At 39.0% G+C, this 25,638-nt stretch overlaps 1 protein-coding gene across 2 annotated transcripts in view; it reads right to left on the bottom strand.

Annotated features, from left to right (window-relative positions):
* Window positions 1-23,667, bottom strand: part of inip (ints3 and nabp interacting protein) — a 44,774-nt gene extending 21,107 nt beyond the window's left edge. The window contains exons 1-2 of one of the 2 annotated variants that reach the window (XM_028804803.2): window positions 23,513-23,667; window positions 13,112-13,155 (exon numbers count right to left, since the gene is read on the bottom strand). In XM_028804803.2, coding sequence (XP_028660636.1) covers window positions 13,112-13,136 — 25 coding nt within the window. In that variant the 5' untranslated portion in view covers window positions 13,137-13,155; window positions 23,513-23,667. The remainder of the gene's footprint in view (window positions 1-13,111; window positions 13,156-23,512) is intronic. The other variant, XM_051929539.1, reaches the window with a different exon arrangement.
* Between the last annotated feature and the right edge of the window lie 1,971 nt (window positions 23,668-25,638).

Raw genomic sequence — 25,638 nt, 5'->3', positions numbered from 1 at the left:
CGTGGGTTTCTGCGGACAATGGGTCTTTTAATTTCTGGTACATGCTTCCTCAGTTGGTTTGCCCAGTTGATTTCATACAAGGGACGCTATTGGCAGATGGCTGAGAAGCTACCCGGCTTACTTTCTCTCTCTCTCTCTCTTGCGCTGACGTAGGGGGGTGTGAGCAGGGGGGCTGTTCGCACACCTAGACGATACGGACGCTCGTCTAAAAATGCTGAAAGATTATCTTCACGTTGCTATATTTTGTGCAGCTGCAGCTGCTTCCTGAAACGACATGCTGAACGGTGCTTCGCATACTTAAAAGCACAAAGAGCACGTATTGATTTTTTTATCTGTCTCTCTCTATCTCTCTCTGCTCCTGACGGAGGGGGTGTGAGCTGCTGCCTTCAACAGCTTTGTGCCGTGGTGCTTCGCATACTTAAAAGCCAAACAGCACTATTGATTTGTTTGCTCCTTTGAAGAGGAAGATATGTTTGCATTCTTTTAATTGTGAGACTGAACTGTCATCTCTGTCTTGTCATGGAGCACAGTTTAAACTTTTGAAAAAGAGACAAATGTTTGTTTGCAGTGTTTGAATAACGTTCCTGTCTCTCTACAACCTCATGTGTTTCTGCGCAAATCTGTGACCCAAGCATGACAATATAAAAATAACCATATAAACATATGGTTTCTACTTCGCGGATTTTCTTATATCGCGGGTGGCTCTGGAACGCAACCCCCGCAATGGAGGAGGGATTACTGTACTACTATATTTTTGTTGTAATTCCTCTTCGGTTTGGCAAATGCTCAGGGGTGTGAATAAGGGGAAGATGTAATCCCTCTGGTATTTAGGCAAGCAATGAACACATCACAAAAATATATCTGTTGGCAGCTGTACTACATTTGTTATATGTTTAATCTCAATAGAATTATTTAGTTTAGTACTAAATATTAAATGTTTATAATCTATAGCTCTGTTTGGGTGAAATTAACATGATGATAAACCAGCATAAAAGAAACTATGTACACTTTGACATTTAATAAAAATGGACTACTTAAAAAGGTTAATTGTTTTATTTGCAGATTTTAACCCTGCCCTTCTTTACATTAGTTACTAGATTAGAATGTGTGTGAAATTTTACATAATCAAATTTTGTTTGGTTCAGTAGCTGTGGTTAATTAGGCTACACAAAAAGAAAAATTTAAAATCAATAAATTAGAAGGAACTGACTCAAGTACTCTCTGATGTTGAAACTACAAAAAAAAAAAAAAAAAAAAGCACAAAACCTTTGTTTCTGTATATATTAGTACAGCGTCATTCAACACTATCCTTTAGCACCGAGGTTATTGTGAATAATGACACATCCTGGAAAGTCTCTAAAAGCACATATACTTATAAAACAATGGTTTTATGAAGATCCAGTGCATCATAGCGCATCATTTTTATAACGTCATACATAACTATTCCTTTTCTATTACCAGTCGGCTCAAAACTAGAACATTTATTTTTATACTCCATAAATGCTGATGTGTCAATGTGGGCTTTTCATTCTGTAACCTGCAAAACAAAAAAAAAAAAAAAAAGCACACAACCTTGTTATCAAGCTTCAGAAAAAGCCAACGCTTCATTTGGCTCTTAAGGCACTTCAATGGTCTCAGACCGTTCTAAAGGGCTTTTATGTTATTTCTGCCCTCTGGCAAGATTTGAAGGAGAATCATAACTTTTTAGAGATGGGGATGTATTGCTTTTAGCCACACAAAAACTGTTGAGCAAGAAGAAAATTATAAAGGCCATAGGATAGAGGACCATTGTCCATATTGGATTATTATACAAAAATAATATAACTAAACAACACAAACAACTTTATGGAGTGCACTTAAAAAAAGCAACTATTAGAAGGAAAACAAAACCGCTAATGTCAGAAATTCCTCTATATAAAAAAATGCAAGTTAATACTTTATTTTTTCTTCCTGCAGATTTAACACCTTTTATCAGACTTGGACTCACTGAGTCTTATCATTAATGCATTCTTTACATTTCACAAACTCTGTAAATCATTCCCTTTTTGAACCTACAATGGGTCATAAGTTTGGATAAAGGATGAATGAGTATAAGCAGAACATTTTTAATAGCATTTCTCCAAGACATTGAATTGCACGGATATATCAAGTTTAATGTCTATATGTTTAATGAGCAATGTCCCATTAGAGGCATAAAATGTGACAAATATTTATATTGTGTGCAACAGTTTGGTAGTTCCAGGTAACTGTCTGTTTTGACGAGACAAATGTTTATTTTACTGTAGTAGACAATTGCTGTATTTCCCTTTCTTTAACAGATGCTAGACTTAAAAAGTTTCCAGGCTCAGTAGTAATTTATAAGCATTTTGTTGTTCACAATTACAATGAACATTTTCACATTTTATTATTATACAACATTTAATCACAGTGGATTAAATTTGGCTTTTTTTAACAGTGATCAACTGAAAAAGACTGTTTAATGTCAAAGAGAAACAGAATTTGCAAACAGATCTAAATTAATTAGAAACATAAACACAAAACAATTGACTGCATAAGTATTCACCAACCTTTATAACACACCTAAATCATAACTGGACAATTGCTTTTAGAGGTCACATAATTAGTTAACTGGAGATCATAATTAGATTAAATTGAGATATCCTAGAATACTGCAGCTGTGCTTGGATACTCCAATAGAAGAGCATGTAGGGAAAAATACCTGCAGCAGGCCAATTAATGACTAAATAAACCAATGCACCACAAAGTAATTCAGAACTCACTACAGATACAGTAAGCAAAAGATTTAGTAGTAAACCAACTACAATTATATAGTACATACTCTATCAAATAAGCATAATTAAACTTCCTATCTTCACCAAACAGGAGAAGGAAGAAATGGAAGAAAGAATAGTAAAAGTAGTACAATAAAAGACATTTCTATTAAAGTACTTTTAGAAGCCAGACTGTTTCAAAGATTGCTATAAAAAGTACTTGCTGAAGATAACATGAGTAAGAGACTGCCATATGCAAAAAAAACATGTTTTGAATTATTCTTCTTAGTGTTAATATAATTCTCTCTAAATAGTACAGGGCACCCTATTGCCTGGATTTAGCAAAAGATAATGCAAGACTCACTGAATACACTACTATCAAGGTCTACACGTTAAAGAATGCCGCCTGAGGCAGGACGTATTTTTGCCACTTCATCTACACTATAAATGATTCATGATACAACAATCCCATAATACAGTGCGTCCTCGGAAGAACAGAAAAATAATAAATAAATAAACTGAACTGGCATCACACCTGATCATCAACCTTTGTCTTATGGAGGAGAATGAGAGACAAGTTTATTTAGGGAAAATGTATGAAAAAATTTTAAAGATTAGCTTTAAATCAATAAAACAGAAAAAGGCATTAAAAATAATAAAAATGTATCACTTATACCTCTTCTGTTTAACCCCTGACCCGAAACAGATACCAGCTCTTTTCAAGTAAACTTGTGCGGTGCAAAAATTAGAGAAATTTAACAGAAATTGTATGCATGTCTGACACCTTATTAGCATTCCAGAAATTAACAAAATGACAATCAGTATATACACAATGTGATATGTGAAAAATCAGGAAACTTAGTGTCAATAACAAGCACTGATACTATGTAGCTTTTTGCTTCTATGCTGTAAGAGATATTTAAACATTTATAATGAAAATATTTCTCACAGTTTGTCAAAGTAAAATATAAATAAGCAGCAGCATATGTATTTAATTATCGCGGTTCTTACTCAACTCTTATTTTTTTGTATTCTAATTTTGTAAAGTTAACATATACACACACACACACATATACAGTATATATTATATATAAATTGCTACACATGAAAATGCCTCCTTTACTGAGGTGCCACACTTGAGGCAATTGGATCGTCACCTTACCCCATGCAGCAGTCCTGACTACTATGTTATTTCTCCAATACTCAAATATAAAGGATGGAAACACTACTAAAACAAATGCAAAAAATATAAAGATATTTTTCATTCTGTGTTCTAAAAGAAGCAGGTTAATTTTTGGTGATCAATTAAAATAAAAATATTGTGTTCTGCTGAGCTGTTCGCACCCCCAGAGTATACAGACGCCCCTGGGAAAACCCCTAAGAAACATGGACAGACTACCTTCACATTCCTCCTTTCCCTTCTGGCCGGCTCTGTCACGTAATATGCCTCTCGCGCGGTGCTCCGCCTTCTTAAAAAGCCTGCACGGGCTTCTTTCAGTTTTGTTAAATTGATTGCTTGCTTCTCCTTCCCTCTCTCTCTCTCTCTCTCTCTCTCTCTCTCTCTCAGACATTCTCTGCTCCTGGGGGAACTGTCATCTCTGACTTGTCATGGAGCACGTTTAAACTTCTGAAAAGAGACAAATGTTTGTTTGCAGTGTTTTGAATAAAGTTCCATTCTTTTCTACAACCTCCTGTGTCTCAATCTGTGACCCAAGCGTGACAGGTGGTACCAGGAGTGGTTGCACAGATGGATGCACAGTTGGAAACCGAATAAATTTTACAAATCGCCCAGCATATTCCGCTCCCTTACGATCAGGAGGATGATCCTCCTCCACCTCTGCCTCCGCTCCCGGACAATGCTAAGAATGTGCTGACGAAGATGGGTCCTTCTGATGACCCAGAGATGTTTCTTTTGGCTTTTGAGCAAGTGGCGACTTTGTTGGGATGGGACAAACGTCACTGGTCTGTTATCGTCACCCCTTTTTTATCTGGTGACGCCCTACTTTCATTACGAAATGTACCTGCTGATAAGCTTGGCGATTATGGTTTTTTGAAGGAGCAAGTTCTTTTGCGTAAAACCACAACATTTTTGTCTAAAGGTTTTGCACTTTACGACTGGAGACTGAATATGGACGGTTCCATCCGTGCACAAATACAAGATTTGATTCATAAAGTGCATTACTGGTTTGAGGGAGATAAGATGGAGTGCATCGTTGAAAAGGTTGTTATGAACATAGTACTGTTCGGGATACCTGCACCTCTACGAGATGAGTTTCTTCGTCATAATCTTGAATCACTGACGATTATATCTCAACGGTTGGAAGGCTCGCAGACCGCTTGGAGAAAAAGCGGTGGGTTCAGTGCCCCGTATGCTATGTTACAACCTCCGAGAGACCGCTCGGGGCGTTCTCGTCAACGTGACCGTAGACCTGAACATCATCAACCTTCAGCAACTGACCATCGGATTTCGTCGAGAAGGCCTCCAGGGAATGCAGTTAGTGCAGTTACGAATGAGATGCCTGCTTCTGGAGAATGCGGCCGTAGCCGTCGCCAAGGATATTTCGGCAGTGGTGCTGAACGAAGATGTTTCCGGTGCGACCAACCCGGTCACTTGGTGAAAGATTGTCGCCTGTCTCCAGCTCAATCAATGGAAGTTGGCGCAGCGGAGGTTTGTTGCTCAAATATTCCGGATCCGTCAAAAAGGAAAGCTGGCTTATTTTTCTCGGTGAAGTTCGGGGACCACGAGATGACAGTGTTGTTGGACTCAGGCAGTGACCTTTGTGTTGTCAGATGCAACTGTCTTGATGACAAATACCACAGTAACACTGAGACTGTAAAAATATGTTGTGTACATGGAGATGTTAAAGACTATGAGACATTACTTCTTCCTTTAACTTATAAGGGTCGTCACTTTAAAGTTTGGTCTGCTGTTTCTGACTCATGCCCTTGGCCTTTGCTGATAGGCAGAAGAAATGCCCTTTTTCCTAGACTAATGGCTGAACATCGCTCACCAGTCATCAAGTCACCTGTTGAGCTTAGTCGGGTGGAGGAAGAAGGGGAACTAGTGGCGGTTGGGAAAAATCTAGAACCCCGATTAGATATTGAACCCGATCTCTCCAGTGAGTCTGAGGGAGACACCCCCCACAATTTCTCAGATTGCAAATGCCTCCGAACCCAAACCGAGTACTAGCGAGCAGCCGGGTTTTGTGCGCTTGCAGCATGCGGATGGCTCATTAGAATATGCATTTAAACAGGCTCACACTGCTAGTGACTCCTATTACCAAGAGCGCGATAACGGGGGGCTTGAAAACGCCACACTTTCTAGAAAAAGACGGTTGTCTTTTCAGAGTGATTACAGACCATTTGATGGGGGAATTTATTGAGCAGCTAATTGTACCTGAGGTGGATAGGGAAATTCTTACACAGCTGGCCCACTCTCACATCTTGGGAGGGCACCTGGGGGCTGATAAGACCAGAGAGCGGTTATCAAAACGATTTTATTGGCTGAATATGGGAAAAGATGTTGAACGGTTCTGTACTTCATGTCCTGACTGTCAGATCGTCTCCGCTTATAAACCTCCTCGGGCTCCCCTTTGTCCTATGCCTATTTTGGATGTCCCCTTTCAAAGGGTGGGATTAGATATTGTAGGCCCTTTGCCTAAGACTAAGAATGGGTACCAATATATGCTGGTGTTAGTTGACAATGCAACGCGATATCCAGAAGTAGCTGCTTTGAAAAAGGCCAACTCCTCCACTGTAGCCAAAGCTCTGTGCGTGATTTTTACTCGTACTGGCATTCCCATGGAAATTTTGACTGACCAAGGCACACCTTTTACTTCTCGTGTGATGAAACAATTGTGTAATAGATTCGCTATTAAGAAATTGGGCACCACCGTTTACCATCCACAGACTAATGGGTTGACTGAACGGTTTAACAAGATCTTAAAACAAATGATCAAAAGAGTTGCTCATAATGATCCCACAACTTGGGACACTGTCCTGCCTTTTGTTATGTTCGCGGTGCGGGAATCGCCGCAAGCATCCACTGGTTTGAGTCCGTTCGAGCTGTTATTTGGCAGGCGCCCAAGATGCATCCTAGATGTTGTACGAGAGGAATGGATAGGACATGAAACAACATCTCTTGGGGAGAGTTTTGCAGAGCGGGTAGTTTCCTTACAAGATAGAATTTCTAGACTTTCTTCTATTGCTGTGGAGCATCAACAACGAGAACAGGAAACACAAAAACGTCTTTACGATAGACGCCGTCAGCTTCGCGAATTCAAACCTGCCGATCGTGTTTTAGTACTGGTACCGTCTGACCCATACAAATTCCTAGCTAAAGGCAGGGCCCGGCAATTATCGAGGAGCATATGGGACCAGTAAATTACAAGGTTAGAATACCAGGCAGGCGAAAACCATTCCAAATTTTACACATTAATCTCTTAAAGAAATGGCACGACCGACAAGGGTTTTACATTTCCTTGGCTGCTGTTTCTCAGACTGATGTTACTATTGGTAACGATTTGACTGATTCACAAAAGACAGAATTATTAACCTTGATAGAACAGAACAATGATGTTTTTTCAGACTTGCCAGGCGTCACTAATTTAGCAGAACATAAAATCACCACTGAACCCAGTGTTCAGGTACAGATGCGGCCGTTTCGAATCCCGGAAGCACGAACAAATATTGTGCGCGAAGAAGTCAAGAAGATGCTGGAGCTAGGTGTAATTCGAGAAAGTAAAAGTGACTGGTGTAGTCCGGTCGTGTTAGTTCCCAAGCAAGACGGTTCGGTTCGCTTCTGTATCGATTTAGGCGCTTGAATAAGGTTTCTAAATTTGATGCTTACCCAATGCCCCGAGTAGACGAGCTGTTGGAAAAACTGGGTCAGGCGACCTATATTTCCACGCTAGACCTCACAAAGGGTTATTGGCAGGTGCCTCTAGAGGCTGACAGTTGTGAGAAAACAGCATTTGCGACTCCTGATGGACTTTATGAATTTACAAGACTCCCGTTTGCTCTTCATGGAGCCCCTCTAACGTTTCAGCGAATGATGGATCAGATACTGCGTCTACATTCTGAATATTCTGGGGCGTATCTTGATGATATGGTGATTTTCAGCAATGATTGGAATTCGCATTTAGAATGTCTCCAGGCTATCCTTGATAGCCTGAAACAAGCTGGATTGACTGCTAACCCTAAGAAATGTAAACTAGGTATGTCTGAGACTCATTATCTAGGTTACTCCATGGGCAGGGGTTTACTTCGTCCACAATTAAGGAAAATAGAGGAGGTGCTCGCTTACCCACATCCTAAAACGCAGAAACAGGTACGTGCTTTTCTGGGGCTAGCGAGTTACTACAGAAGATTCATCCCTTACTTCACAAATAGAGCTGCTCCTCTCTCAGAGCTTACTAAAGGAAGAAAAAAACGCCCTATTATTTGGACAGAACCTTGCGAACGTTCCTTCTCAGATCTAAAAAAAAGCTCTGTCTTCTTATCCAGTGTTGCGAAATCCTGATTTCTCTAAAGATTTTATACTACAGACGGACGCAAGTGCATTCGGAGTAGGCGCAGTCCTATCCCAGGTTTTTGATGGGGAAAGAACACCCTATCACATACTTGAGTAGGAAATTACTCCCCAGAGAACGCAATTATTCAACTATTGAGAAAGAATGTTTGGCGATTAAATGTGCTATAGAAGCGCTACGTTATTACTTATGGGGACAAAAGTTCACATTAGTAACTGATCATGCTCCACTTCAATGGTTATATCGTCAAAAAGATACAAACTCCCGTCTCATGAGATGGTTCTTGGGATTACAACCTTGCAGTTTTGTAGTCAGGCATCGACCTGGCTCTGAGCATATTAATGCTGATGTCCTGTCACGTCTGTTTGAACCTGGTCTGGAAGATCGCTTGATTCACAGAAACGTGAATAAAGCTGAGGGAGGGGGTGTGAGCTGCGGAGCTGATCGCACCCCCAGAGTATACAGACGTTCCTGGGAAAACCCTTAAGAAACATGGACAGACTACCTTCACATTCCTCCTTTCCCTTCTGGCCGGCTCTGTCACGTAATATGCCTCTCGCGCGATGCTCCGCCTTCTTAAAAAGCCTGCAAGGGCTTCTTTCAGTTTTGTTAAATTGATTGCTTGCTTCTCCTTCTCTCTCTCTCTCTCAGACATTCTCTGCTCCTGGGGGAACTGTCATCTCTGACTTGTCATGGAGCACGTTTAAACTTTTGAAAAGAGACAAATGTTTGTTTGCAGTGTTTTGAATAAAGTTCCTTTCTTTTCTATAACTTCCTGTGTCTCTGTGCAAATCTGTGACCCAAGCGTGACAATATAAATAATTTTCAGTTACACAGGTGCTCAATTACTCTGAGCAAAGCAGACGTACAGGTGCAATAAAGTATCTGTCTGCGCTATCATTTGATGTAAAACATATTGCGAGTACAAAAGAACATATGAAATTGAGAATGAAGAAGTCCAGATGCCTTGGAGCTTTTTCTGCTGTTTCTTTCTGTTCTTGGGCAATGAAAAAAAGATACAAGAACTATGCCTTCTAATCACATGACTTCAGGAAAGTATACAGAAGTACCACAGCAAATAAATAAGTGTTCTATTCTGGCTGCTGTTCAAGGTAAAGCTTCAGATGGAGCAGCTCTCTGGGTGCTTCCACGCCCTCTCTTCCATTCTAACAAGTTGGGGAGCATGCACTGGTACAGTGCGTTGCCGTACCCACTACATGAGGAAATAACTCAGGATCCCAGTTGGCAACCCCACAGGCAGACACGCGGTCCAATCCCACCCTCCTGAAATGACCCTCTATTTGCCGCAGCCAGGTGTAACATGGGCGACCCCTTGGCCTGGTCCAATCATTCAGATCCCCAACAATGAGGATATTACGAGCTGGGTCACCCTTGGGGAAATGCACCACATGGCCGTAGTGCCTTAACCGATCCTCCCTCACAATGCAGGTAATGTGCCTCATTCAGGACTCCAGGAGCAACCGCTCATTCGACACAAAGTCAAACCAACGGTACCCAAGTATTTTCTGGAGAGACACAGTACCAAAGGAGTCCAGTCTTCATCTCAGGTCACTGGATAGAGTCCATGTCTCGCAACCATATAGAAAGACAGGAAGCACCAGGGCTCTAAAGACTTGGACCTTCGTCCTTTTGCATAGATATCGGGAACACCATACACCCCTTTCCAGTGACCTCATGACCCCCCATGCTCTCCCAATCCGTCTACTGACTTCACAGGAAGAGTCACCAGAGATATGAATGTCACTGCCAAAGTACGTAAACCTCTCGACAAGGTCAACACTCTCTCTGCAAACAGACACAATGCTGATGGCTGTGCCCAAGAGATCACTAAAAGCCTGGATCTTGGTTTTTATCCAGGACACTTGCAAGCCCAGACACTCAGACTCCTCACTCAGTCTCTTGGGCGCCCCGATCAGAGCCTCCATTGACTCCACGAAGATCACAGCATCATCAGCAAAGTCAAGATCTGTGAATCTTTGTTCACCAACAGATGCCCCACAGCTGCTAGGATCTCATGACCTTGCCCAACACCCAGTCCATACAAGCATTGAACAGAGTAGGTGCAAGAACACACCCGTGACGAACCCCAGAATGAACTGGGAAAAACACAGAGGTTCTGCCTCCACTCTGCACAGCACTCACAGTACCAGTGTACAGGCCGGCCATGATATCCAGCAACCTCGAGGGTCACGCGAACCCTCAGGATGTCCCACAGGGCAGCTTGATCAACGGAGTCGAACGATTTACAAAAATCGACAAAGGCTGTAATGAAACTCTGTCGATATTCGCATTTGCACTCCATGAGAACCCTCAGTGCCAGGATGCGGTCAATGGTAGAATTCTTAGGCTTAAAACCAGACTGTTCTGGTCGCTGGTAGGTGAGCAAGTGATCAAGGATTCCTATTGTGGATGACCCTAGTAAGGACCTTACCCGGCACCAAGAGCAGTGTTATCCCCCTGTAGTTGCTGCAATCCAGGCGATCACCCTTCCCTTTCCAGATAGGGACGACAAGTCCCGTTTACCAGTCAGTTGGGATGATGCCAGTTTCCCAAATGGAAGCAAAGATTGCTTGCAATGCCAGGAGGACAGCCTTACCACCAGCCTGGAGAAGTTCACCTCGGAAACCACAGATCCCTGCAGCCTTTCCCCCCTTTCAGTCGGTTCACCACCTGTGCAATCTCAGTGAGACTGGGTGGTTCGCAGCTAACTGGAGGATCAGCCTCAAGAACCGTGGACCCAGAGATATCCAACGTCCTAGCCGGAGGATCAGCTTTGAACAACTACTCAAAGTAGCCAGCCCAGCAGGTCACAACTTGCAGTGTCATCCGTAAGGACCGTTCCATCAGCTGCCCTGACTACGACTCTCCGAGTAACAGATTCAGATGTACGTAGTGCTTTGATTCCTCTGTAAGCAGGACGTGGGTCGCTAGACCACAGATGGTGTGTCACTTGCTCACAGATTCCTCTAACAAACGCCTCTTTATCTGCCCTCAGAGCCCTCGCAGCCGTCCCTCTCAGTTCCCGGTACAGCCCAGAGTTACCATTGAGCCGTGCGCTGCGACTCCTCTCGATGATGTCCAGGGTGCCCTGCAAGATGAAACACCTCTTTCTGGGAACATCGGTAACACCAACACAACCCCTAGCAACCTTCAGGGTCTTGTCACGGAAGGTCTTCCACATCACATTAGGATCAGCAGTCGTACCCAAATCTGCAAGTTCCTCACACAAACTATGTGCAAACTCCCCAGAAACAGCCTGGTCTTGGAGCCTGGCCAAGTCCAGGCTCATTTTCCTAGTAGGTGGAAACCTACTGGACCAAAGCAGGATCCTAAGAGTAGCAACAACAAGTCTGTGGTCAGCATTCACAAACTGAGCACTTCTGTAGATCCGGCAGTTTTGCAAGAGCCTCCAGCGTCTGCCTACGAGGATGTGATCGATCTCCTTCACTGCACCACCAGTACTGGAGTACCAAGTCCAACGATGCGGTTCTGGGCGCTGGAACCAGGATCCAGTGATTCGCAGCCCCTGATCTTTTGTAAAGTCAAGGAACATGGAGCCACTTTCACCATGGTCACCAGACCCATGGGGACTGAGACAATCCTCATTGCCAGCCCTGTCAGTGCCTGCATTGAAGTCTCCCATGACCTGAGGAGTGTCATCTCGCGGACACCCATCAACCACTGAGTGAAGCTGCAAATAAAATGTCTCCCTCGCCGAGACATCACTCACTGCAGTCGGAGCATACACTGAGACAGCAGACAAGGCACCCAGGGGAGTGCCGTAATCAGAGTCTCATAACATAATAACAGAAGGCAGAAAATGGGTTTTTAGTCAAATTCCTTTCTAGAAGATTATTTAACCTATTTCTCCACTATAAAAAGAGATGACAAAAAGCTCTTGGTGGGCAGGGAGAGAGGAGAGAAATAAAATAACAATGAATAACAGTAATACAAGTATATGCATTATGTATGCTAGAATTTAATACCAAAGTCTTCCTTCTTAATTTGTTTACTTGCTGAACACCTCCTACTGATCATTATGGAGATTAGGTTAATTAAGAATGCAAAAAAATACATTGCCTGTTGGAAAAATAAGACATAGCCAAAGCAAAGAGTGACTGAAATAGTTTAGGCTTGAGAACTAGAGAAAGTGTGAAGGAAACCACTGCCATGTCCTGATAAAACAAATAATATAATCAGACCAGAAGTACAAAGGTTCCAGTCTAGTGGAACACTCTTGATCTTTTCCACCAGGGCACAAATACAGGAAAACTTGGGTAGAGGAAACCAGTGGTAATCTTTACATAATCTGTGCATTGTATAGGAAATAAAAGGCACAAAAGCTTTAGAGAGCTTTACTTTCTACTTCAGCTTGTTACACAAGAATATTCAACACACCTAAAAGAGCAATGCATCTTATCCATATCCATGTCCATTCAATGTGAAACTCTTCTCCAAACATTAGACTGCTAGCTACCTAGGAACATGTTATTTCTGTTCTCCTTTAAATTAAAAAACTTATCATTATAACGATTTTTTTTTAATTTTATTTTTGCACACTTACAATGGTTTATAATATTTCTGCTCTGCCTATTATTACTCAAAGTAACAAAATAACTATGTCATTTCTGTGAGCACATAAAATCATAAGCGCAAGAACATATTAAAGAACTCTCAGAAGCAAAGACCAGAAATGTTAAATTGTTTATATCAAGTGGTGCTGAATTTAAAAAAAATCAAAACAGCTAAACAGTTTGCAGCTTTTAAAAGTATTATTTTATAACATACCCTGTCCAGGAGGATTAGATGCCATTTCTTACAATTGTTGGAATCTGTAGAAAACAATGAATTTATTGAAAAATAAGCATTAAAAATTTGTTATGGGCATCAAAACAATAATACTAAAGCAGAGCTGGCAAACTAATAAAATATTGACTTCTGCAAGTACGCAAGAACATGATAAACATCTCAGCAGATATTAGCCAAAACTTATAGCATAAAGACAAACTTATCAGTTACTTCTCACATTCAAAGGACATTGTGTTGTAACAGAATTAAAGACTCAAACTTTGCCATATGAAAGTAAGAGTGGAAAAGAGTGTGTCTTGTAAGGGAATGCAGTCTCATTCAGTGTTGTAGTCTTTCTTTTAAGGTTTACACAGGTGAAATAAGTGAATTCACTCCGTAATGGAGAAAGCAAGTTCAAAACCCAGCCAAAAAAAAAAAAAAAATGCAGATCAGTACAAATGAATTAACATAATGATACTGGGATCAAAATTCATACTGTCATTCTCTTAAATAAATTACATGAACATTATTAAAATGATCTTTACACATGTATTAATGCATCATCTGAAGATCTAATCCAGTTTAAATAATTTTTTCTAGAAGGACAAGATAAAAACAAAAATTACTTACTCTAAATTTAAAATTTCACTGGCCAGCGCACACTATTATTGCATAAAATGTTTTTAAGATTTAAATATCAAAGTCCTAGTCATATATCAAGTATACTCATTATTATATTAATCATCAGGGGCAGGAAAAATTGTAACGTTTCAAATAACATTATGTTTTTTCAGGTGAACCTTGCAGGTCACAAGCTATAAGAAATAAGATTCTAATGAATGAATACTAATAATTAAAGTGAACTTGGCATGCTTTTGTACAGGTTAGACATGAAGAAAAAAATTGTCTATTTGGTTTTGATGGGATTTAGACTAATGTTACTGAAAAATAAAACATAAGAGGAAATCCAAGTAATAGGAAAACAAAAATGGAAGCATAATAATCGGTGCATTTTAGGGAACATTTTTCATAAGCATTAGGGCGTCAGAACAAGTCTGACAACCTGCTTTCAGGTGTCTTTTCAAGTTCATGCAAGAACTCTATGGAGGTGCTACGTTAACAATCATCACATCAAACAAAAGCAATGGATATTTGCATACATTTCCACATAACTGATGGAGCAAATAACTGTGGTGCTATTTGCTCTTCCTGCTGCTTTTTCATATTAACACTGTACAGACTACTTGTTTCTGCAAATGGCAGATGAAAGATTCAAAGTTGCCAAATAAGTACTTGAACTCTGCATGCAGTCTGGTACACTTCTAACTTCATTTTGCAAAAAGAAAGTATGTCCACAAAACAAATCCAAAAAATTAAAATGAGTGTTTGAAAATGTCAGTGAAATAAAGCTTTGGGTACAGGTTTATCATTAGTACAATGGTAAGTGCTATATTTCTCAGTGTGATGTCACAATGGCCTATGTGAAGTGAGCTCGGGCCAGCACAGGCTCCACATATGACTAGGAAAAATTTAATGTTTGGATCAAGAATACTTGTTTTAATTAATTAATAAATAAATAAACTGGAAACAAAACACGTACCAGGCTTGTCTATGAAAAAGCAATATCACACTAAATTATTTAGCTTGAGTGACTGGATAAACAGATGAACAAACAAATCAATATTCAGAATTTATAAAAACTTAGTTGTATGTGCAGACATAATAGATTTAGACATTTTTTAGATAGATAGATAGATAGATAGATAGATAGATAGATAGATAGATAGATAGATAGATAGATAGATAGATAGATACTTTATTAATCCCAAGGGGGAAAAAAAAACAGATTTGCTATCTAACTGATCTAAGAGTTGTGGGAGTTAGAATTGCTGGAGCCACTATAATACAGTGTTAACCAAAAACATAGGCCATGACATGACTGGTGTTTTGTTTTACAATATTATTAAAATTACACTACAAGGGATATACTGTAGGAATACAATGCAACATCTAACTGAAAATTTTCTTAATTATTTGTAATACTGTATATTAAGTTCTGAGATTCAATACTGCAACACATTTAGAAAATTAGAACAATCTAGATGAGTGGACGCATCACTGGCGGGGATGAGGTGGTCTACAGGAGGGAGGTGGACAGTCTGGTGTCATGGTGTGAGGACAACAACCTCACCATCAACACAGACAAGATGAAGGAGATGATAGTGGATATGAGGAAGGAGAGGAGACCTCACCAGCCCCTGTTCATCCGAGGGCTTGAAGTGGAGAGAGTGAGCAGCATTAAATACCTGGGCATCTACATCAGTGAGGACCTCACTTGGACACTTAACACCACACAGCTGGTCAAGAGGGCTCAACAGCGGCTGTACTTTCTGAGGAGGCTGAGGAAGTTTGGTATGTCAACTAAGATCCTCGATAACTTTTACAGCTGCATTGTTGAGAGCATCTTCACCAGCTGCATTACCATGTGGTACGGCAACACTACTGCTATGGACTGCAAATGCCTGCAGAGAGTGGTAAAGACTGCTGAGAAGATCACCATGCCCTCTCTGCAGAGCATCTACAACTGCAGAGTCTGCAGGAGAACTGCCTTGATCCTCAGGGAAACCCACCCACCCCAAACACGAACTGTTCACACTTCTACCCTCAGGTAGGACATATAGACGTATGAAATGCAGGACTTCCAGGCTAAAGAACTCTTTCTTTCCTAAGGCCATCAGACTCCTAAATAACTGACTGGATTTTATAATCACGGTTCATCTCATTCTATCTACTTCACACAACTGTATTTGACTTGTCCATCACACACCTACCTGCACATTACACTTTATACTTCTATTCTGTTTTTATACTTTATGCTGCCTCTGTTACTTATTATCTATCTGCTACTTATTATTTATGTTTATACATTGGTTTTGCCATTTGGTGTGGACAGCAAAGAAAGAATTTTATTGTACAGGGAAACATGTTTCCTTACTGTGCACATGACAATAAACTTTGAACTTTCAGCCCAACAAAGCTCACCAATCCTATCCACTTAGTTCTAAAAAAAACCATCAAGTCTAATTGTGAAAGTCCCTAAAGTCCTTCTGTCTACCACGTTACATGGTAGCTTATTCCAAGTGTCTACGGTTTTCTGTGTATAGAAAAACATCCTAATGTTTGTGCAAAGTTTACCCTTAGTAAGTTTCCAACTGAGTCCCTGTGTTCTTGGAAGAACTCATTTTAAAATAACAGTTTCGATCCACTGTATTAATTCCCTTCATAATTTGAAACACTTCAGTCATGTCACCTCTTAATCTTCTTTTGCTTAAAGTGAAAACGGCTCAGCTCTTTTCATCTTTCTTTATAACACATCCCCTGTAGCCCCAGTATCAGCCTAGTCACTCTTCTCTGGACTTTTTCTAGTGCTGCTATTGTTCTTTTTGTAGCATGGAGACTAAACTGCACACAGTACTCTAGATGAGGCCTCATCAGTGCATTATAAAGCTTGAGTATAACCTCCTTGGACTTGTACTCCACACATCGCGCTATATATCATAACATTCTATTAGCATTATTAATTGTTTTCTGAACACGGTCTGGAAGTTGATAGTGTTGAGTCCACTAAGACTCCTAAATTCTTCATGTAAGGAGTACTCTCAATTTTCAGACCTCCTATTGTGTACTCAAACTTAACATTTTTACTTCCTATGTGTAATACTTTACATTTACTGTCATTAAATTTTATCTGCCACAAATCTGCCCAAGCCTGTATGCTGTTCAAGTCCCTCTGTAATGATTCAATGGATTACAGATTATCTGACAATCCGCCAAGCTTGGTATCATCTGCAATCTTAACCAGCTTGTTATATTCCTATCCAAATAATTTATATATATTAAAAACAGCAGCGGCCCTAGCACACTGACCCCTGTGGAACACCACAAATAAATGTCCTTTTATTATTTCTATTTGTCTGAATTTAAAATGGAAAAAACACCACTACCCAGAAAAATACCTCACCATGCCGCCCTTGCTTTTAATTGTGAAAATTAATCAAAATTATTTTCTGCAGTTTCCAAAATAAGACAGACAATACTCATTTAGAGTACACACCACACATCAGTACTTGATGATTCTTCTAGAGATAAGCCTTTATATTTATACTAGGCCCATCATTCATTGAGACAGAAGGAGATTAGAATGTTTTACATTAAAATATATATAAATTATACAATGCTTGAATATATAATGTGTTTAAATGCTAGTGTGCTAAAGGTCCATTTCCCTAATGTTCCATTTTCACAATAAAACCAAACTTGTTGAAAACTCTCTGTTTCTAAAATGCTGCTTAAGGTTTCATGTTATATTGAAGAATGATGCTCTACATCCACTTCCTTTAAGGACTTTAATAATAATAATAATAATTCATTACATTTATAATCTTTTCTGCTACTTACTGCTCAGGCCAGATTTTCTACTTCACGTACAAGAGAACTCTGGTCAATCAGGATGTGATAGGTGTGAACATTACAGTCACATTTGACAAACAATTCAACTGAGGTTCTTTTATACAAAAATCTCATAAACACCTGTACAAGATAGAATAATCCTAGGTTCACAGTCAGTGAAACTGACATTATCAGATTTCCCTTTGTTACTGGAACAATATTAACATTGTGGTTCCAGAAACATTAACCTTCAACCAATCAGCTTTAAATTAAATCTCTGATATTACAAACCAAAATGGGCATGAAAGAAAGACTAAAAATCCAGTTTTCCCATTTGTTATAGAAAAATATACACCTTCCTTCTTTATTCACACAAGTGTATGCTAAATCCTCTGAACTTGGACAAAAAATGTGCTTATCTGAGCACCAAGTCCCTTCTTTATGTCTTTGATGTTAGAGGCCAACTTTAAAGCTGACTGGTTAAATAATGAATGACAGTTATGGAACAATAACTTAAATGACGTTCCGCAAATTACAGGAACTCAATACTACCAAGTCAATCAGGTTACATAATAACAGAGAGAGGAAGCCATAAATGTTGTAGTTTGCCCTGATACGTGATTTCAATTTGACACGTCTTGAAAATGGTATACAGTAATCCCTCGCTACTTCGCGGTTCACTTTTCGCGGATTCACGACTTCGCAGATTTTATATGTAAGCATATCTAAATATATAACGCGGATTTTTTGCTGCTTCGCGGGTTTCTGCGGACAATGGGTCTTTTTACTTCTGGTATTTGCTTCCTCAGTTGGTTTGCCCAGTTGATTTCATACAAGAGATGCTATTGGTGGATGGCTGAGAAGCTACCCAATCAGAGCATGCAGTTAAGTTCCTGTGTGCTGCTGATTGGCTCAGCGACGGAGTGCTGCATTAACCAGGAAGTCTCATCTCACTCATGCAGCATTAACGTGCTCTTGCTACTGCATTCAGGGGATTATCACCTTCATCGTCATCATTTTTACTGCGCAGCATATTCATCACGTCATATATAGCTACGTGTACTTTGCTATACAGTAAGTGTAAACTTATCTACCGATTTCATATTGGTTAGAAGTTGTCCCTGTTATTAATAGAGTAAATGGTGGGTTGTAAACAATACAGGGAGGGTTTAAAAACGACCAAATACACGTTAAATAATTAAATAAATATGGTGTCCCTACTTCGCGTAAATTCAGTTATCACGGTCGGCCTTGGAACCTATCTCCCGCGATAAGTGAGGGATTACTGTATTTCTCATTACGCTCCTTCTTGCCCTTAATTTACTAGTATATCACATGTGTTAAAATACAGCAGTACACTACAGTATTGATTTTTCCTCCACTGCTGATAAATACTAGAGTTCATTTAAGGAAAATTTCATAACTGCTAGAATTGCAATCCACATAGAACTTATACTTTGTAGTTGCCTAGAAAAAAATTTGAATTTAAACAGAGATACAGGTAACCGGTTATTTTACAATTATCATCTCCCCATACCATTTTGTTTGTATTAGTTTTATAATTAAAAAGAAGCTGGCTGCATTCAGCAAAGACAAAAAATGCACTCTAAAGAAAAATGTTCCGTTTGCTTACTCAAGCATTATATGATGCAAAATATGGCAAAAGAAGATTTTTTTTTTTTTTACAAATAAACAATTTCTACCAGAAAATGGTATAAGGCTTGAAACAAGCTTAGAAGGTACAACATTCCTGTGCTGGCTGCATACTCATGGCCGCCCACATTGGGGCAATTTACAAATGTAAATACTCTTGACAACACTTGTGTACTAATCCTGCAAATCTGTGATAAATGTTACACTTGACCAACTTCTGTCTATGCCAACATTTATGTTTAGGAGAAAATATTAATGTACTGTGTGAACTCCATCTCCCTACTCAGTTTTAAATACCTCTTATTGGCTACCACTACAGTTTACATAAAGTTAAATGATTGGACTCACTCAGTCTTTTCCTGTAGTTTATATCTTGAAATCTGAAAAAGACATCAGTGGCACTTGTCGAAATTTGCCCTAGTGCTGGCATTTATTTCTTATACAATAATGAACAAAACTGCACTATACACCTCACAAACCAGGGTTCTATCTGGTTTTAAATAAAAAAATCACTAATTGATTTTCTGATCACTAATTACTTTTATAAAAGAATTGCTGGAAGTGATCAACTTCGAGTCTAAAGAACAAATCAGTTTTGGTCACTAAACAATATAATTAATGACACACATCTACACTCGGCCTTAAAAGATATACTTAGGAATTCAACATTAACTTCAGCTGCATGTTGTAAACGTGGGAAGAAATAACACACATCCAAGGAGAGTGTACAAACTACTCACACACTGCAATCCAGGAGTTTTGGGTAAGTAGTGCTAACTGCTGCCACATTATATTTAAAAATAGCTGTCCCCCGTGGCTCCGCCAGCTTAGTTGTGAAACTGGAGAAAGTTTAAAAGTCAATAAACAAGTAGGTACCGCTAGCTAAGCAGAGGAACAATACGCTCAATAACGTGTGGAGAGGTACACCGATTCGAACGGAGGCTGGCACCTGAGTGTGGAGGGCCCCGCCCAGCTCCCCACTCCGGCTGTCACGTATTCCCCTCCCATCGGCCCGCAGACTCTGTCCCCTATTAGCGCGAATAAATCGCTCCTGCAAACGAACTGCGATACCGAGAAGTCAAAAAATCAACTGGAATGTTCAAGCAAGTTATAGAAAAAAAAATGATATAAATCTGAAAACTAGTTCTCTCGTTAAAAAACGGAAAGAAATACAGACAGTCGTTGAATTCTTTATATCTCTCTTTGTGGATCTCCAGCTGCAAATATGCAAACCGTATCACAGACCTTCTCTTCCATTCGTACAACCTTCTGGCAAGAAGCCCTCCAATGTATTAGAAGCACACAGCTATGAAAGCTATATATTGCCTTTGATTCTTGTAAGTCTAAGCATTATCCTCGGATGAAGACCCCTGTCAGGGGTTGAAAGCTCAGGAATAAAACTACTTTATGATACGTGATTCATTTTTTCTCCCTTTGTGGATCTCCAGCTGCAAATATGCAAACCGTATCACAGACCTTCTTTTCCACATATACAGTGGTGTGAAAAACTATTTGCCCCCTTCCTGATTTCTTATTCTTTTGCATGTTTGTCACACAAAATGTTTCTGATCATCAAACACATTTAACCATTAGTCAAATATAACACAAGTAAACACAAAATGCAGTTTTTAAATGATGGTGTTTATTATTTAGGGAGAAAAAAAAATCCAAACCTACATGGCCCTGTGTGAAAAAGTAATTGCCCCCTGAACCTAATAACTGGTTGGGCCACCCTTAGCAGCAATAACTGCAATCAAGCGTTTGCGATAACTTGCAATGAGTCTTTTACAGCGCTCTGGAGGAATTTTGGCCCACTCATCTTTGCAAAATTGTTGTAATTCAGCTTTATTTGAGGGTTTTCTAGCATGAACCGCCTTTTTAAAGTCATGCCATAGCATCTCAATTGGATTCAGGTCAGGACTTTGACTAGGCCACTCCAAAGTCTTCATTTTGTTTTTCTTCAGCCATTCAGAGGTGGATTTGCTGGTGTGTTTTGGGTCATTGTCCTGTTGCAGCACCCAAGATCGCTTCAGCTTGAGTTGACGAACAGATGGCCGGACATTCTCCTTCAGGATTTTTTGGTAGACAGTAGAATTCATGGTTCCATCTATCACAGCAAGCCTTCCAGGTCCTGAAGCAGCAAAACAACCCCAGACCATCACACTACCACCACCATATTTTACTGTTGGTATGACGTTCTTTTTCTGAAATGCTGTGTTCCTTTTACGCCAGATGTAACGGGACATTTGCCTTCCAAAAAGTTCAACTTTTGTCTCATCAGTCCACAAGGTATTTTCCCAAAAGTCTTGCAATCATTGAGATGTTTCTTAGCAAAATTGAGACGAGCCCTAATGTTCTTTTTGCTTAACAGTGGTTTGCGTCTTGGACATCTGCCATGCAGGCCGTTTTTGCCCAGTCTCTTTCTTATGGTGGAGTCGTGAACACTGACCTTAATTGAGGCAAGTGAGGCCTGCAGTTCTTTAGACGTTGTCCTGGGGTCTTTTGTGACCTCTCGGATGAGTCGTCTCTGCGCTCTTGGGGTAATTTTGGTCGGCCGGCCACTCCTGGGAAGGTTCACCACTGTTCCATGTTTTTGCCATTTGTGGATAATGGCTCTCACTGTGGTTCGCTGGAGTCCCAAAATCTTTAGAAGTGGCTTTATAACCTTTACCAGACTGATAGATCTCAATTACTTCTGTTCTCATTTGTTCCTGAATTTCTTTGGATCTTGGCATGATGTCTAGCTTTTGAGGTGCTTTTGGTCTACTTCTCTGTGTCAGGCAGCTCCTATTTAAGTGATTTCTTGATTGAAACAGGTGTGGCAGTAATCAGGCCTGGGGGTGGCTACGGAAATTGAACTCAGGTGTGATACACCACAGTTAGGTTATTTTTTAACAAGGGGGCAATTACTTTTTCACACAGGGCCATGTAGGTTTGGATTTTTTTTTCTCCCTAAATAATAAAAACCACCATTTACAAACTGCATTTTGTGTTTACTTGTGTTATATTTGACTAATGGTTAAATGTGTTTGATGATCAGAAACATTTTGTGTGACAAACATGCAAAAGGATAAGAAATCAGGAAGGGGGCAAATAGTTTTTCACACCACTGTACAAACATATATATATATATATATATATATATATATATATATATATATATATATAAAAACAGAGAGAGAGTGAGAATATACATTAAGTGAAGTAAAATTGTTCATTCTAAAGATAATTCTGAACACTGCCACACGTATTTAAAATAAGCCTTGCCTCATATGCACTAGACTAGGAATCCCAAATCTTTTTCATTGGGTTGATATACTAGCTTTTGGTTGTATTTTTAGCCAGTTTATTCATTACAAGCATTGTAGCATTTAATGTGACACACTTTTTAGCATAAATGAAACTTTACTCGGTGCATTACTTGTTTTACTCGCATGTTTTAGTTGATTTCAGCTTTTTTCTTTTTAATTTCATCTTTTTGCGTCACTAGCTGCCAATTAACAATGACATGCAATTAAAAAGTATTTTAAAAAGCTATACCACTACCTTGATCTCATTAGCACATTTTTGGAAAGAAACAGAGGCAAAAACTTAAGAACCACGTAATATGTTGATGCTTTTCAAAGAAAGGATCAATTTACGAAAAAATCGTAACTTTATTAGAAAGCGTGCACAAGTACATAATAGGAAGACAGACGGTATTCAGCTCACGAGCTAAAATTTTGACTAAATCATTAGCGTCTATTCATAAACCTCTGGTTTTAAAAATGATTTGAATAGATTTTTGTCGTTTGTAATCTTTGTCTTTAAAAGTGCAGGGTTACACAATTTTATTCTTTTTTTTAAAATAATTTACTGGAAATAAAGATCATACGAGGTATAGCAACTGTTTAATTTAATTCTGAATTATTAACAGTAATATCACATAAAATCTCGCTTCCAAGCCTATTTACTCCAATTAATGTAACTTTAACTGAATTACCTTAAATGGCCAATTCAGGGACAAGTCTCGTGTCGCTTAAATCAATATTTATTGCATACAACCATTTAAAAGTGAAAATGAATACTGTTGTGTATAACGTTATCCTTATTCCACACTCCCGAACTTATTAAAATACATAAACACAGACGTTCTCTTCAAGGAGTGAGTTATTTATATATGCATTCCATTATTTAGTAATTACTTTTATGAATACATCAATGAGCCTTTCTCAATCAGATTGTTCGATATTACTGTAATACTGAAGTGATTTAAAAAGACTCGAATTAATCATTTTTTTATATATTCTAAACACATACCTTAGTACTTAATGTTGAGCACTGACAGTTCGTACGCTACAACAAATGCACGCGTTCTATACCGCAATTTATTCGCTCACTATTAAGTCATTTAGTCTTCTTACAAATCGTTCAAAGTTCCAATGAGTCGCCGTCTGATGACGTTCTCTTAAAAGGGCGGAGTGTTTAATCGCTTCTTCCAATTGGGAGCCTAGCACATTGTAAGAACCGTGTTAATAAACTGCAGTTAGAATAAAATGGAAATGGAACACACTCTATGCGTTTAACGTAAATTACTATAATAAATATGCGCAACTATCCATTTTTAGAATCCTGAAAGACTAACATAGCACTTGTCGAAGAATTTTCATTTTTGTATTTTTTATTTTGTTTTGCCTACCTACTGTATTAAATCTATTCGCTGTCATTTTTGAAAAAGTATATATCACGCACACAGAGATTAATATTAATGAAATTAAATACATCTGCCATTTATCTGTTATTCTTAATGTAAATAGTAGGGTAAGATAATCGAGACATTGGCAGAATGTATTATTAATTACAAATACTTGAAGGTGTATTTAATGCCGTCAGAAGGCTTGTCTTGGCTTTGTAATGTTAACAGTCAGTCCCTTCCTACGCACGTAACAGCAACGCTGGGTTGTGTTGAACTGCTCACACCAAACTGGGTTGAACTAAAGCGATATTCAGTTTTATTTACATATTTTTAACAGCAATATATTGCAGTTGTTCATTGCATATTATAAAACTTACCCACTTCCCTTCCCAATTAGCTGTTGTGAGAGTCAGTGTATATCCCAGCAGCACTGGATGTAAGGCAGGAGCAAGCCCAGGGGTTTTTATTCCATCACAGGGCACCCTCTCATACATATACACCAATACTGGTTCAGTTTAAAGTCATCATTTAACCAGACACGCACAGATCGCATGAGGAAAACTGGAACGGCAAGAGAAAAATCCACACAATAACAAGGAATGTGTAGACATTAAATAGAGAGTTCCCAGGCTCGATTTCGAAATCAGTGTTAGGCGGTAAAATACCAAGTGCTCTAACTTTTTAATTTTTTGTATAAAAGCATGTGCTTTAAGCTTTAAAAAACCATCTCCTCTACCAGTAGAAACATGTTTAAAGTTAAAATCAAGATTTTTTTCCATAGATTAATTCATTTATTAAGGAATTACTACCTATTTAATCCAGCTGTTTAATGCAGTCATTCAAAATGTCATCATATTTCTTGTTGCTTATATTTTGAAATGTAGGAAGTAAATGCACTGGATAGCGCTGCAGCTTCCTGTATATAAAAATGGCCTATTCATTGTATGAGTGAAGCTTGCACATTCTCCTATTTGGGTTTACTCTGTGTATTTTAGAAACATCAGCATTTTCCCAAATATTTCTCAGATTCTGAGCCTATTTCATCTGCATTGGAAGCGAAGTAGAAATCAGACCTAAACAGCCAGTCATGGGGCACATTCAGACACCCAAACAAGCTCTCATACATTAGGCCAATATGAGTACCTATACTTGGGATGTGATGGAAAAAAGACAAGCATTCATAGAAATCCTTCCTGTAAACTCTGGAGATAGTGATACAGTATGTCCCTGAAGCTGTGAGGCAACAATGTAGAACATTACATCATGATGTCAACACATATAACATATCATTTTATAAATGTAAAATCCAAAAACAAGTGCAGAACAGATTCAGATTTAGATGCATAAAAAGTCTCTTGTTTATGCAAAATGTTTTATGTGGCTGAATTTTTCTATTTATAAGGTATTTTGTATTTTAGTGTGTACATCATACTGTAGCCATGTGTATGATCTATGCATGGAAACATTTTAATGACATGTCTGAGATTTGTGTTAAGTGTACATGTTCTTTGATATTTTTGTCTCAAAATTTAACACCTATAATGCAAAAACCTATAATGCAAAATTAATGTTCTTTGAAAATGTGTTGCCAATTTGGTCATAAAAATTTCAAGTGGACCTCCCTTCCTTTTTGTTTTTCTTCTAAAACAGGCATACTGTATGTGTCCTGGAAATGTTGAACTCTGTACCAAAGACAATTTATGCAGCTGCCTGGGATGCTAAGGCCTTTCTGATGAAACACCAGCCAGTG

This window comes from Erpetoichthys calabaricus, chromosome 7 (assembly GCF_900747795.2).
Source record: "Erpetoichthys calabaricus chromosome 7, fErpCal1.3, whole genome shotgun sequence".
NCBI classification, from domain to species: domain Eukaryota; kingdom Metazoa; phylum Chordata; class Cladistia; order Polypteriformes; family Polypteridae; genus Erpetoichthys; species Erpetoichthys calabaricus.
The sequence above is the reverse complement of the archived record's forward strand: the minus strand, read 5'-3'. Positions and strand labels throughout refer to the sequence as shown.